The sequence below is a fragment of the Arvicanthis niloticus genome, chromosome 1, assembly GCF_011762505.2.
Source record: "Arvicanthis niloticus isolate mArvNil1 chromosome 1, mArvNil1.pat.X, whole genome shotgun sequence".
Classification (NCBI taxonomy): domain Eukaryota; kingdom Metazoa; phylum Chordata; class Mammalia; order Rodentia; family Muridae; genus Arvicanthis; species Arvicanthis niloticus.
The window spans coordinates 87,221,277-87,237,098 of NC_047658.1; the positions used below are offsets into that span (position 1 = coordinate 87,221,277).

The 15,822-nt window shown below is 37.6% G+C and overlaps 1 protein-coding gene across 4 annotated transcripts in view; it reads left to right on the forward strand.

Annotated features, from left to right (window-relative positions):
• Rexo5 (RNA exonuclease 5) overlaps positions 1-15,822 on the forward strand; it is a 54,623-nt gene that overhangs the window by 5,325 nt on the left and 33,476 nt on the right. For 3 of the 4 annotated variants that reach the window (XM_076941765.1, XM_076941769.1, XM_076941770.1), the window contains 3 exons: positions 5,075-5,218; positions 13,386-13,474; positions 14,445-14,560. In XM_076941765.1, the coding sequence (XP_076797880.1) occupies positions 5,075-5,218; positions 13,386-13,474; positions 14,445-14,560 (349 nt within the window). Of the gene's footprint in view, positions 1-1,125; positions 1,223-5,074; positions 5,219-13,385; positions 13,475-14,444; positions 14,561-15,822 lie in introns of all 4 variants that reach the window. The other variant, XM_034486449.2, reaches the window with a different exon arrangement.

The window sequence follows — 15,822 nt, forward strand, 5'->3', positions numbered from 1 at the left end:
ATTTCTCAACAACCTAGTTAAGCAAGCAACAGGAGGTTTATAGAGACAGCAAAAGTACCAAGAGCCCTATTTAGATTAGAATTTTCAGTGATTTTCTTTGGTTATTTAGCAAAACAGTTATTCTCCGGGAATAGTATATAGCTTCTAGGTTGATTTTACCTTATTTGTAATATGGAAATTTTATAAATGGCAAAATTCACATAAAATCTGTTTTGTAACTCTTAAAGCATAATGTGGGGCCTGGTGCTACATAATTATAATTGTAACACTTGGAAGGTTGAGGAAGATTTGAATTTAGCATGGGTACAAGAACCTGTTTGAATTTGAATCTTACATGACCTATATCACCAGACCTTGCTTAAAAAAACCAAAAAACTAATCTATGAAAAAAAATTAAAAATTAGATATCATTAGAATACTATCTGAAGCTTAATAGCACCTGCCATCTAGAAAAGAGGCATGTGCTCTTTTGTCCCTTAGCCTGCTTTATTTCATGTATCCTGTTTGTCCATATATCCTGAAGGTATTTGAGTTTATGAGCGAGGCCTAACCTTCTTTGGTCTTGATTCTCTTGCTTTGGTCTTCACTTTCTCGAGTATTTTTTATATGACTAACCGTTTTTAGTAATCATACCATGCGTATCACTGTTAATGACCACAGTTGTCCTTTGAGAGACAACTTATTTTATTTTTAAGAAAGTGAGTAACTCACCAAAGTTAATGGCTAATAAATTGTAGAATTGGAATTTTAGCCCAGATGAGCCTATAACTAGAACTTTGCACCTATTTACCCTGCTAAATCGTCTGTCCTGACCGTCTGGTATGCTGTCCAGTGAAATAAAGAAATAGAAGTCTCTGAAAACATTTAAGTTATAAATTTCCCTAATGTTGACCTTTTTACAGTGCAGAGAGGAACTCTTTGGAGGTAATGATTTTTGGAGTAAATGTGGCTCACTTATTTTCTTACTCTCTTTCATGGTAAGGAAGTAGTTCTCCTTGTACAGTTACAAACTATTAAAGCCTAGACTTTTATGAAGGTCTGAGGTAACAGTGAAAGTCTAGACCTTTAAGAGTATCTTGTCTGTTTTCAAGCATTTTTGAAAACACTTATTAATATATTTTTCAGAAATTCAGCTTGCCTCCTCCAACATCTAGTTTTCTATTTGATATCATTGGGCTGCAAAAGAAAAAATCAGCTAGAGGTTGTCCTAGGACTGTCGAAGGTATGACTTCAATTTTTGTTTGAAGTTTGTAAAAAGTTTACTCTTGTGAGAAATAATAATAACAAAATCCAATTCTGATTAACTTAAACGACAACAAAAAAAAGTGTCTTTTTCTTTCTTTTTTTTAAAGTAAGAATTTGAACGTGGGCACGCATCCAGAGATGTTAGGCACTAGGAACCGTTAGTTCCTGCCTCGGAAACTGGTCAAGTTGGGTACCTAAGGATACGTGGCTGTCACTAACATTGAACTCATAATTACTGTGAACAGTTGCTCGTGATGGTCACTGATCTTTGTACCTACTAGGATATATGTGAGAAAGAAAATCTTACCTTTGATGTGGATATTATTCACATTAAAGAACTGATGGGAAATATACTGGCCCTAATTTTAGTACTGTAGCTGTGAACTGCAGGTACAGCAGTTAGAGCTTACAGATGATGATCATGACCATGATAACAGTGTTTTCAGACTTGCTTATGTTCTGTGACTAAGTTATAGTTAACATTTTTTAGAAGAACAGTGTGGGTGATAGAATAGGAATTATCAAAATTCAGACACAGTAAAAGTAAATATTGTCCAATAGTTCTACTTTATTTTAAAAAAATAATAGTTAAGCAACTGAATAATTGCACCAAGGAGACATAAAAAGGAAAGAATAGTCAGGTGGTTCCCTCCTATCTCTGTTAGAATTGTTTTCTAGTTTCCTTTGTTGTGGTGGTAGCTTCTAATTCTGCTACATTTCCATTGCTCCCCTCTCCTTCCAATAGAATCCTACATCATATTTGCAGTTGTATTTGAGTTGATATGTACTATCTTTTAAATATTTTTAAATCATAGAATATCATTTTAATATTTGAGGTTCAAACAAAGGTTCTAAATTAACAGCTGAAAGATAAGGATTACTAGTGGATGCTGAAGGGAAAAGGAAGTGGTAGTGAAAGAAGAGGCCTAAGATGTACTTAGGACTCTGTCTTGCAGGGTTTACGTAATGATTTTATTCTATAGGCATTAAGGAGCCAAAGGGGCTATGATTATAGCTCTGTTCTCTTAAAGATTTGATTTCATTTTTCTATTCAAGTCCCCAATGCCGAGTCCGTAGCACTCTCATCTTCCTTTAGACTTTTCTTTGGACTGTTCATCTATTTTTCAAGTTTACCTGCCAAGTTTTCTATAGATGACTCCTGTATCTTCATCTCTAGATTAGATGTCACAGAATACAGACTTTTGTTGCAGTAGTTGCCTCCTGAACATTGTCTCTTGGTTATTCTACTTTCTTCTTAGTTATATTATAGCTAAGACCATCTTATATCATCCATAAAGAATAGGCTTCCATCTTTAGTTTCCATGTTAGTGCATTTTTTTCTCTTTAGTCACCAGCCATAATTTTGGAGTTGCTTTTTTATTTTGGTTCCCTGTCTCCAATCTACATGACTCATTAATCCCTTTGCTTCTGTAAATCCTACTCAGATACCGCTTTATCAGAGAGACCATTCCTGAATGATAAACATAACAATGGCCATTTTCCTCATCAAGTAACACCCCCCTTCTTTTATCCATAGTTCTTATCCCTATTTGATACATATTCATTTTTTGTTCATCTTCTCAATTTGAGCTCAAATTTCATACCAAATTTTGTTGGATAGAATAATGCCAGTGTGCAGTATACATTGTACAATAATGCCAGTAAACACTCAATATTTTCTTGATAAAATTATTTTATATTTAACAATTTTTTTGTATACTCTACTAACTTTTTGGCCCTCTTACTATGTAATCTTTAGTTAAAATCTTTTTTGCCAATATTATTGTAGAGCCTTTTCTAGTTTTTCTTTGCTCTACTGTTCACAGGTATTTGAGGTTGATAAGGTACTCTTTATAGTTTGTTGCTTCCCTTCTCAGGTGTTGGGGTCCACACTAGCCCCATGTTGGGGTGGCCAAAAAATGTCGCAGCCCAGGCAAAATGTTGAGGCCTGGGCCGACCCACGTTTGGGCAGCCACTGTATCCCGGCCCAAGCTGCCGCTCCGGTCCGCGGGTTGGGGTTCAGCAAGAGCGAGGGTGAGGGCAGACTCGAAGAATGGAGACCAGACAGGGTGTGATTCAATCCCGTTTATTCTTCAGTCTCTCTTCCTCTAAGTGTCTCCTTCTCTGTCTCCTCTGTCTGCTGTGTCTGATTCTGTCTGGAGCCAAGTGTCTTCTACCTAATGTCTGACATGTCTGATTCGTCTCTATAGTCTGATTCTGATCTGTTCTGTCTCTGCCTTTTATATGTCTTACTTCTAAGCCACGCCTCTAAGTTACACCTTTAATCATGCCCTTAGGTCTTGTCTCTAACTCTGATCTCTATACTTCTAAGTCATACTCTTAAGTCACACACCTTTAATCTCACACACCTTTAATCTCACACACCTTTAATCTCAAGGTATCTAAACCAAGATTATCGGAGTGTGCTCAGCTGTTGTAGGCTATTGTAATCCAAATCTCATGTCAGGGTATATGGCTCAAGATGGCTACAAAGCTGATAGCCGCTTTCTGCTAAAAGTCGGCCCCCAACACTCAGGAGATTTTATTGTCTCAATTACATATTGAGTGATGAACCAAAGTTCAGATTCTTGACTCTGCCTGCCACATAAATCGTGTATCATTTATTTCATCTCCACTCTTAACTTGACACCCAGATCTGTTTCTTTATACTAAACTGTCACAGCCAACCCAAGTTTTTTTGTATTCCTATCTAACTTAGAGTGCCCTCTACTACTGTGATAGACAAACTTTTGGAGCTGCAACGACCAGATGTCTGTCTTAGTCAAAAAGGATGATGTTTGAAGGATACATGTTGCCTAAAAAGCCATCTGGAAGCTAAGTGCCTCCAGTGAAAAACTATTCTTGTCCATTTTTATGGCTTCTGACAGAGGAGGTTTTCAAAGTGATTGGTTATCTTTATATTTTAGTTAAAATTCTAGACACAGGCAAGTTTGATCAGTGTAATTACTATTGACCCATTTCAGAATGCAGTCTCGAGGTCTGCACACGGATCTGTTTACTGATATTACCTGGTTTAGGGAACAGGCTGTGTTGCTTGAATAGAAAGCAGGAGATTTGAGTAGATAAAGATAAAATGGGCTGTTTGAAATGAGCAGGCACCACTGGGTCTAACATACCATATCTGTTTCAATTCTGCCTTCTCAAGATTTGGCAGTTTGTTTCCTTTCTTGAAGTATCTTTGACCACTTCAGTGCTGAAGTATGTTCTTTCTTTCTTTACCTTTTATAAAAAGCCTTATTGTTGTTAACCCATTTGGAATTAATTGTCTCTATTCTTGGTTTGTTTATGTTGTTTTATTTATTTTTTTTAGACAGGGTCTTACTATGTAGCCCAAGTTTGTTTTGAAGTTGAGATCCTTTTGGCTCCCTCACAAATCACACAGGTGCCTTGCCATGCCTAGTTTCTCTTTGTGTTTTTATAACTGTATGAAATCACACACACATATTCACTTTACAAGTTAAAGCTGAGTCATAATATTTTTTTCACCTTTACTGTGTTTAACCTGTATAGAGGCATGTCCTCTAAGGTTTATCATCATCATCATCATCATCATCATCATCATCATCATCATCATCATTGAGAGGTGGTGTGTGTGTGTGTGTGTGTGTGTGGTATGTGAGTGCAGGCACATTTGTGCCTAAGTATGCACAGAAGTCAAAAGGATTGCTTTCTTCCACAGAGGGTTCCCAGAGAGAATTCATATTACCAAGCTTATGCAGCAAGCACCTTTATCCACTGAGCCATCTTGCTGGCTCTCCTTGAGATTTTACACATTCTAATACACATTGCAATACCTTTGTTGTTTCAGGACCTTTAATTTCTGCCACTTTACAATCCAGCATTGACCTGCAGAACGACCCCATCATTCAAAAGTATGGCTATAAGAACGTGGGCTTGACTAGATGCCTTCTGACAAAAGAAGAAATGAAAACATTTTACTTTCCGTTACAAGGTTTGCTTAAACTTACTTAATCTAATATCACTAACTTCATTTAAATACTTTTGTTGAAAATTATTTTTTTTCCTCGATGCTTTTGGGATAGTTTATTCTATCTTGTAATTTGAAAATACTTTTAGTGTGGAATGTATACTATGTTAGGAAAAGTGATGATTTTAGATTTTATATATAAAGGCTATAAATATCAGTAAAATGTTTAAGGAGAAGGTTCCTTTTGTTTCTTTCTTTTTTTTTTTATTTTATTTCTGATGGTATACTAGAAAGAATCAGTATTCCTTTAACATTTTAAGAGTTCTCCAAGCGAACCAGCGGTGGCGCAGCCCCTAAGGCATCCGCCTGCAGAGGGCGCGGGTCCCTCTGTGTTCGTTCTCTCTCTCTCTCTCTCTCTCTCTCTCTCTCTCTCTCTCTCTCTCTCTCTCTCTCTCTCTCTCTCTCTGTGGTTGAATCCCCGCTCGCTCCCGCCCGCCTCCTCCCACATCTCCTGGGGGGAAAAAAAAGTTTTTGGGCTGGAGAGATGGCTCAGTGGTTAAGAGCACTGACTGCTCTTCCAGAGGTCCTGAGTTCAATTCCCAGCAATCACATGGTGGCTCATAACCATCTGTAATGGGGTCTGATTCCCTTTTCTGGTGTGTCTGAAGACAGCAAATATATATATATATATATATATATATATATATATATATATATATATATATAATTAACTTTAAAAAAAAAAAGAGTTCTCCAAGCTGAGGAGATATCTCAGTTGATGCATGAGAACCATAATTCAGATCCCTTACACCATGGCCCCCTGCTTATAATTGCAGTACTCTGAAAGTGGACACAAGGGATCCCTACAGCATTCTGGTTAGTCAGATTTGCCAAATTGGTGAGCTCAAGTCAAATGGGAGCCCCAATGTATAAGATAAAGGGCAATCAAAGAGTATAACATATTCAAATTCTGGACTCCAGGCACATATGCCCACAAACAGATACATGAATATCTGCAGGCACAACCACACGTGTAGAAAACCAATACACTTTACTACATTAAACCCTCATTTTTTTTTTAATTTTTTATTTTTATATTGAAAAATTTTTTTCTATATAGTATATTCTGATCATGGTTTCCCCTCTCCAAACTCTTCTCAGATCCTCCCCCCGATACACATACACACAACTCCATGCACTTTTCTTTCACCTTATTTAGTAACCAAACAAAACAAAAAAGCAATGACAACAACAACAACAATAATAATAATATCAAAGAAAAACTCAAGAAACACACATACACAAAGAAATTCCATAAAATCACAAAATTGGAAACTATAATGTATAAGCAAAAGGTCAATAACACAATAAATGCCCAAAGAAAGTACTGAGAGACAAAACATCTACAAAAATACCATTGTGTTTGTTGTATTGGCCATCAACTTCTGAGTATGGAAGTGTAGTTAATATAGCCTTAAGTGTATTTAATATAGCCAGTAAAATTACATTGGAGAGAATTAAATTTTCCTTTTCAAGCAGATGTCACTTGAAAATAGCTTCTTGGTTAGGGATGAGAGCCTTTGTCCTCTTCCCCCTCTTCTGTGTAATGAGACCTCATTTGTAAATTGTTTCATCGATTCATTCTATTGTTTATGTTTTCACATACTTCATTAAGGAATTTATTCATACCCTCTTTATAGTCCTTGAACATATCCATAATTGGTATTTTAAAATCAGTGTGCTTCATTGATATTACATTTCTCAGTGCCTACTAACAGTAGTTACTAGGCTCTGGTAGAAGCATATTGTCCTAACTGTTACTAATTGTTGTTTTTATGCTGGTTTCTAGGCATCTGGAATTAGAGGGATTGAGGTATCAATTCTGTTTTGGTCTTTGTTTAGTGATTTTTCCATTCCTTGGTTTCTGTTGCCCTCTCTGAATCTTTTTTCAGTTTAGGTTTTCTTTAGTGATTCTTAAGAAAGTAGAAAGTATTGGTCTTGGAAAGTATTGCTGTCTGGCTTCTGGAAGAGAATGCTTCCATAGGTCAGTGGATTGAAGAGGAGAATAGAAATGGAGAGAAAAGGCTGGAGGGGCTACAGAAAAGAGCCAGGGAGTTCTGTCCAAGAGACAGTGTTCCCATGGAATTGGAGGTTGTGATGGGAGAAGAGGCTTCTGCAAATAGGTTACAATAAGACAAAGAATAATCTGGAAAAACAGGAATGAAAGGGTTAGGGGTACCTTGGATCTGTACCAACAGCTGGAGTCTCCAGTAAATGAAGTTGAAGTGGGAGGAGAGGTGGCAAGCAAGTTGTTACAGTGCTGAAGGTGAGAATGGAGAGATGGAAATGGAGGAAATGAAGGATAGGAAGAATTGTCTACCTGAGTCCCAGTCCAGTGTGGCCACTGGGTGTCAGTGTTTCTAGGTATTGACAGCTGACACAGAGGAATGAAGATGAACTAGAAAGGCAGACAAGGGGCTCAAAGGGAAGCCCTTACTACTTTTAAATCAAATGGGTCTATAATCCAGAGTTTCTGGTCAATTCTAGAACAAGACTTTAGCAAAAATCATTGATTTTATTTTTCTTACTTCCTTTTCATTAGTGATAGTAGTGATGATTCAATGTCTGAGTAGTGTTGTTATTGTTTTTCTTTTTTTTCCAGTGCTGGGCCTCAAACCCAGGGCTTTGAGCATATTAGACACATCTTAAGTAGCTGTATTACATCCCTATTGCTAAATTAACTTTTTAATAAAAAGACTTGTGTTGGTGAGATTGTCCAGCAGGTAAAGGAACTTACTGCCAAGTCTGACCTGAGTTTGTTCCCCAAGACCTATATGGAAAATTAACACACACACACACACACACACACACACACTGAATGTAATTTTAAAATTTTAAATCTTTTGGACTAAGGAGATGGCTTTGTTGGTAGTGGTAGACTGCTTGTTTGCCACACAAACATAGAGACCTGAGTTTGGATCCCTAGTGTCTAAACAAAAAGCCAGGTGCAACAGTGTGTGTTTGTTAATTCTAGCACTGCAAAAGTGTATACAGGCAAATCCTTGGAACTTTCTGGACAACCAGCATAGCCAAATCAGTATGTTCTGGATTAAGTCTAGATCCTGTGTTGGAAAATAGGTACTGAATGACTAAGAAGCTATTTGATGTTGTCCTTTAACCTCTGTGCATAAGTACACACAGGAATATATGCATACATAATCTCCTTAGATTAGAGTGTTTTTTTTCCTAGCACCCTCTGTAAGATGAGATTTTTAGACAGATTCTGTCTAAATTTGGTTTTATCATAAAGTATCTTATTTTCTTTCTGTCTATAGTGATTGAATATTTGCTTGGGTATAGTAGTCTAGGCTAGTATCAGTGGTGTTTTAGAATCTGTAATGTATGTGTCTAGGCCCGTCTAGCTTTTAAGAGTCTCCACTGAGAAGTTAGGTGTAATTGTAATAGGTCTGCTTTTACGTGTTACTTGGCATTTTTCCTTTGCAGCTTTTAATATTCTTTCTTTGTTATGTATACTTAATGTTCTGATTATCATGTGGTATGGGGACTTTCTCATAACAGCAAAATCAAAAGAAGGGAAACAAACTCACCCACCACCACCAGCAACAACAACATAACAAGAGTCAACACTCATTGGTCTTTATCTCTCAATATCAATGAACTCAATTTTCCAATAAAAAGACACAAAATGTGTGTAATAAAACACTTTTGCTGTATACAAAAAAACACACTTAAAAATTAAGGATAGTCATTACTTTAGGGTGAAGGGTTAGAAAAAGATATCCCAAACAAATGGACATAAGAAGTGAGCAGGTATTGCCATTCTAATATCTGACAAAATAGACCGAAAACCAGAACTAATCAAGAGATAGGACACTACATACTCACTAAAGGAAAAATATTCCAAGACAACATTTCAGTTTTTAACATCTATGTCCCAAACACAAGGACTCCTGAGTTTGTAAAAGAAACACTACTACAACTTAAATTATATATTGACCCTCATACACTGATAATGGAAGACTTCAATATCCCACTTTCACCAATGGACAGCTCATTGAGCGAAATACTAGAGGTAACAGATGTTACAAGCTGTCTTAGGGTTTCTATTTCTGTGAATAGATACCATGACCAAGGCAACTTTTATAAAGGACAATATTTAATTGCAACTGGCTTACAGTTTCAGAGATTCAGACCATTAACATTATGGTAGGAAGCATAGCAGCCCAGGCATTTATGGTACTAGAGAAGGAGCTGAGAGTTCAGCACCTTGATTTGACTGTAGCCAGGAGAGATTGTCTTCCAGGCAACAAGGAGGAGGGTCTCAAAGCCCACCCCTATAGTAACACACTTCCTCTAACAAGGCCACACCTATTGCAGCCAGACCATACCTCAGAATAGTGCCACTCCCTGGGCCAAGCACCTGGCCCATAGACTTGTCCAAACCCATGAGTCTATGGGGGCCATACCTAGCCATAGCATAATGCAAAAGTACATTTATTTCAACTTCAAAAGTTCCCATAGTCTACCGCTGTCTCAACAATGTTAAAAGTCCAAAGTTCAAAGTCTGCTCTGATATTCATGCAGTCTCTTAGTGAGGAAATACTGGACCAAAGCAAGACCAAAAACAATCTGGGAAAACTCCAAACTCTGCAACTCTATGTCTTATATAAAAGTGTTCTTCATATCTCTAACTCCTTTCATCTTTATTGACTGCAACAAACTTCTTTCTCCTGGGCTGGTTCCACTCCCTGTTAGCAGCTTTCCTCAGCAGGTATCCCATGGCTCTGGCATCTCAAACATCTTGGGGGGCTCCAAGGCAACTTCAACTTTATAACTTCTTGTTCCAATGTCTTGAATCCACACATAATCTTCTGGCTTCCTCCAAAAGGGCTTGTGTCACTTCTCCAGCTCTGCTCTCTGTAGTACCCCAGGGTCTGGTTGACTCTACTCCTTTGTTGTTACTGTTCCTGGTGGTCATCCCATGGTACTGACATCTCCAATATGCTCGGATCTTCCACTACAACTAGGCTTCACCAATAGCCTCTCATAGGCTCTCTTCATGGGGCCAAGCCTCAACCTCTTTGCATGACCCTTGCAGTCCTGGGCTGTCAACTGCAACTGAGACTGCACCTTCACCAATGGCTTTCCCTGGCCTCACACAGTGCCAAGCCTCAGCTGTTCTCTATGATCCTTTATGCCTTCAAAATCAGTACCACTTAGGTGATTCTTAAACATTACCACGTCCAGCTGTAGCATAAGGTACAACAGTTTGAGGAGGATGATGGTTTCAGCGCAGAATTCTTTCAGACCTTCAAGGAAGACCTAATACCAATCCTCTTCAAGCTATTCCACCGAATTGAAACAGAAGGAACACTACCCAATTCGTTCTATGAAGCTATCATTACACTCATACCTAAACCACAGAAAGACCCAACAAAGAAAGAGAACTACAGACCAATCTCTCTTATGAATATTGATGCAAAAATACTCAATAAAATTCTCGCAAACCGAATCCAACAACACATCAAAACAATTATCCATGAAGATCAAGTAGGCTTTATCCCAGGAATGCAGGGATGGTTCAATATTCGGAAATCCATTAATGTAATCCACCACATAAATAAACTCAAAGAAAAAAACCACATGATCATCTCACTAGACGCTGAGAAAGCATTTGACAAAATTCAACATCCCTTCATGTTAAAAGTCTTGGAAAGATCAGGAATTCAAGGCCCATACCTAAACATAGTAAAAGCAATATACAGCAAGCCAGTAGCCAACATCAAACTAAATGGAGAGAAACTTGAAGCAATCCCACTAAGATCAGGGACTAGACAAGGCTGCCCACTGTCACCTTACCTATTCAATATAGTACTGGAAGTCCTAGCTAGAGCAATTAGACAGCAAAAGGAAGTCAAAAGGATACAGATAGGGAAGGAAGAAGTCAAAATTTCACTATTTGCAGATGATATGATAGTATACTTAAGTGACCCTAAAACTTCCACCAGAGAACTCCTAAACCTGATAAACAACTTTAGCAATGTGGCTGGATATAAAATCAACTCAAACAAATCAGTAGCCTTCCTCTATTCAAAGGATAAACAGGCTGAGAAATAACCCCATCAAAAAATGGGGTACAGAGCTAAACAAAGAATTCTCAACTGAGGAAACACGAATGGCTGAGAAGCACCTTAAGAAATGTTCAACATCCTTAGTCATCAGGGAAATGCAAATCAAAACAACACTGAGATACCACCTGACACCAGTCAGAATGGCTAAGATCAAAAATTCAGGTGATAGTAGATGCTGGCGAGGATGTGAAGAAAGAGGAACACTCCCTCATTTTTGGTTGGGTTGCAAGCTGGTACAACCACTCTGGAAGTCAGTCTGGTGGTTCCTCAGAAAATTGGACATAGCACTACCTGAGGACCCAGCTATACCACTCCTGGGCATATGCCCAGAAAATGCCCCAACATATAACAAAGACATATGCTCCACTATGTTCATAGCAGCCTTATTTATAATAGCTAAAAGCTGGAAAGATCCCAGATGCCCTTCAACAGAGGAATGATAACAAAAATTGTGGTACATCTACACAATGAAATATTATGCAGCTATTAAAAATAATGAATTTGAGAAATTCTTAGGTAAATGGATGGAACTAGAAAATATCATCCTGAGTGAGGTAACCCAATCACAAAAGAACACACATGGTATTTACTCACTGATAAGCGGAGATTAGCCCAAAAGTTTGAAACAACAAAGATTCAACTACCAGACAACATGAAGCTCATGAAGAAGAAAGAACAAGTGAGGATGCCTAGGTCTTTCTTAGAAGGAGTAACTAAATACTCAAGGGAGCAAATATGGAGACAAAGTGTGGGACAGAATCTGAAGGAGAGGTTATATGGAGACCATTCCACCTGGGTATTCATTCCATGTGCAGTCACCAAAAATAGACGCTGATATGGATATCAGGAAGGGAAAGATGACAGCAGCCTGATAAGGCTGTCTCCTTAGAGGTCCCCCAGAGTCTGACATACCCAGAGACAGATACTCACAGCTAACCATTAATCTGATCAAAGGTTCCCAATGGAGAAGTTAGAGAGTATACTGGTCTCTTCTTAATCACCAGAAATTTCTTAGCTCCAGCTAATTAGCACCAATTGTTCCAGTAGTTCCTTCTATTCATGATTCTAAAGCCAGAGCCACATGGTTGAAGCTGCAGAGTTCTGCTGCTTGCTGGAGCTGGAACATGTCTACCTTGTTCTATTGTTGGGGCCAAGAGTTGTACCACAAACCACATAAACACTGATATCAGTCAGACAGCTATGGTTTATTGAAGGCACACTTAAGACTGATCAGTCAGGACCATAGCTCAGAATTCAGGGGCTGAGGCTATGACCCTGAATATGTCTCAGGGCTGGCTTTAACTCGTGTCAGATAAAATCTACATGTTACTTGAGCTGCTTCATCAACTATGTGAGAGTAGAAATCTTTAATGATTCAAATGTTGTAGACCCTGAGCTGTATATGCCTAGTTGTTGACTTAGTGTATATAATAGAGTTCCCAGAACCTGTATTGAACCTCTAGAGGGAATTTTGAGGTTATGATTTTAAGAAATTGAAGAACATTTCTGAAGAGTGACTTCAGGAAAATCTCAGGGATAGAGTTAGGTACAAGGGAAAAGTTACTCAGATTTCTACCTTCTATAGTCTTTTTAGATATAGATTTCACTATGGTGAAATAACTCTTTCCTATTTTCACTTGCTTTATTTAGGAAAGAAAAGTGTCACATGGAGTCCTTTGCACATGTTATTCTTTCTCTCCTAGTATCTACACGGGGACTGTCCAATAACCTTGGGTTTAATTCTCATAAGAAGAATTTTTGCTAAGTAACAAGGAATTCCAGGCCCCAGGCTCCAGTTCTCCAAAACAGCAGCCTCCAGTATTCTCTCAGAATGTAACAATGAATGAATGAATGAATGAATGAATGAATGAATGAAAACTTACAAGAGATTGCTTCTTATTTAGTTTTTATAATTTAAGTAACACAGAGAATGTTCCTAGTACATATTTTATATCAGTTTCCATGGATGAATCTCCAAAGTGGTATTTATTATCTCCAATAAATAGCATCAATAAATATTTACTTCCTTTTCTTCCTAGGGTCTCCTAACTGTGAAAACTTTGTACTTTCCAAGTGTAGTGGTTTCATAACAGATAGCAGTCCCCTCTTTGGACTTGACTGTGAAGTGGTAGGTAATGCTTTTGATTTTTAAGAGCATGTTCCAAACAATAATGTAAGATGATTTTTTGAGTTCAGTGCACCAGTGAACCCGTGCTTTTCAGTTCCAGCTTTTGGTTTAGTATCTGAAAGTAGGCCCCTTTAAAAAAAATTGGCTCTTTATTTCAAATGGAAAATTGGTTTTAAGTTTTCTAAGTTGTTTCTGTGTTTAGTAAAAATTTTTCATTACCAGAAAAGATTGGATTTTTTGAACAAATATTCTATACTGTGACTGCCACAAAGACTCTGCCTTAATTACCATTGGCTTAGATTTTTCACAATGAAGATTAGAAATAGGATTTTCCTGCTAATTTAGTAACTCTTCCAAAAACAAGCACATTCTTTTCCTGAAGTGCTGGCAAATAGTTCCTTAATTCTTGTCAGTTTGTATTCTGATCCTCCCTGTTAGTGTTTCACTTTGAGTCTCCTTAACCCCTCCTTGCCTCAGTTTATTCCCCTATAAAGTAGGTAATAATTAAGGCTATGCTATAACTTTAGAGAATGATTAGTAAAAGTGGTGGTTCTTAGCAGTAATGGTGGATTATACATTGTTTATAGATGATAGGCACATTGTGATTGATACTGTTATCTTCATTAAAAAAACTAAAACAGGATCTCAGATTGACTTTGAACTTTGATCTTGCCTTAGCTTCCCTGGCCATTCATCTTCCTCAAAATAATAATAATAATAATAATAATAATAATAATAATAATAATAATAAATCCAGAGCAATTGTATTGCATTGCTTTCATTAAACATAATGTTCAGCAAATACCCTAGCTTCAGTTTCATTCATACTGGATTCTGGAGTAAGCAAACATCTTTGCAGTTACTGGCAGGAATCCTTGTGGCTGAGGGTAGGTGGTAGCTGGTACAGTGAATATAATAAGGGGAAGCAATGACTTGCAGTTCAACAGCCTGAATGTATTTTGTCTTTTAGTGCCTTACATCCATGGGGAAAGAACTAACACGCATCTCACTGGTTGCTGAAGGAGGCCACTGTCTTATGGATGAACTTGTCAAACCTGATTTCAAGATTCTGGACTACCTTACAAGGTATTCTTTACCCCACCTGACTGGTTCTTCCTATAGCTATCATTTTAGAATAAAATATGAGTTAGCAGGAATTGCCCACAGTTTCTGCTACTTGGGTTTTATCTCTTATTTTCAAATAAATGGCTGCTGAAATTGTACTGTCAGTATGTTATACTTTACCCTGGTTCTTCACTTTTACTGTGATAAGTCAGCAGAATATTATCTGCATTATCTTAAAGTGTTGAAGTTGTATTTGTTTCTTAGCAACTGCCATATAGCTGGAGAAGTGGTCTTGTGTTCTGGCAGCATCTTGTTTGAGTATCTGCATACAATCATTTGTCAGTCAAATGATCTCAACACTTAATCTATCTTGACTCCCCAAATAAGCCTTTTTTTTTTAATGACAGAAATTTGAAGCCCTAAATTTTAGTCTGCACCCAGCCCCCTTCTTAATCCAGAGTCTCACTGTAGCCTGACTTGGCACTTGCTATCTAGACCAAGCTGGCCTTTAATATACAGAGATCCACCTTCCTCTGCCACCCAAGTGCTGGGGTTAAAGTCTTGTACCACTACTCCTGGCCAATTTTAGTCTTTTAATTTTTATTTTTCAAAGATTAGCATAAAACTTCAGAAGTATGCAGTGAGTGAACAAAGGAAAGAACAATGAAACATTGCCATTTTTGTTGCCTGAAGTTGTGCCCAGGCATTCATGTTTACTTAGGCATAGAGAGACCTAATGTCAGTGGTAAAGGCTATTTTAGTAGCAGACCTGATAATTGAATTGTTTTTCTAGAAAATAGACATATGCAGCAAAAAGATATGTGAAAGCAGGTTTGTCATAGTATTATTTAAAAAATGAAGATATAAATATCTTTTAAAAAGACAATGAAAAATCAATTAGAGGATTAGTTTTCCATCTATTATCCTTTGTAGGGCTGAATTGCCCTTCTTCAAATTCTTGTTTTCTTTGTTTATCAATTGTTATTTCATGCATAATCTATTTGTATATACATGTAAATTCCCAAATATAAGTTACTCGTTATATATGTTTTCAAACCTCTCTAGCATTAGACAATCAATTCATAAGCTCTTCCCTGAAGAAGACCACCTCTTCCACTTTGAGCTTTCCTCAGTTGCCTGTAGTCTTTTGCATAGGGTTGAGGCCTCCTGGTCTCCCCTGCTCCCAACTCCTCTGCAGTTTTGCATGTTCATTGGTGATTCTTTGTTAAAATTACATTTGGGCAGTATAGGTGTAGCTTCTGACATCACTCAGAGACAATCTC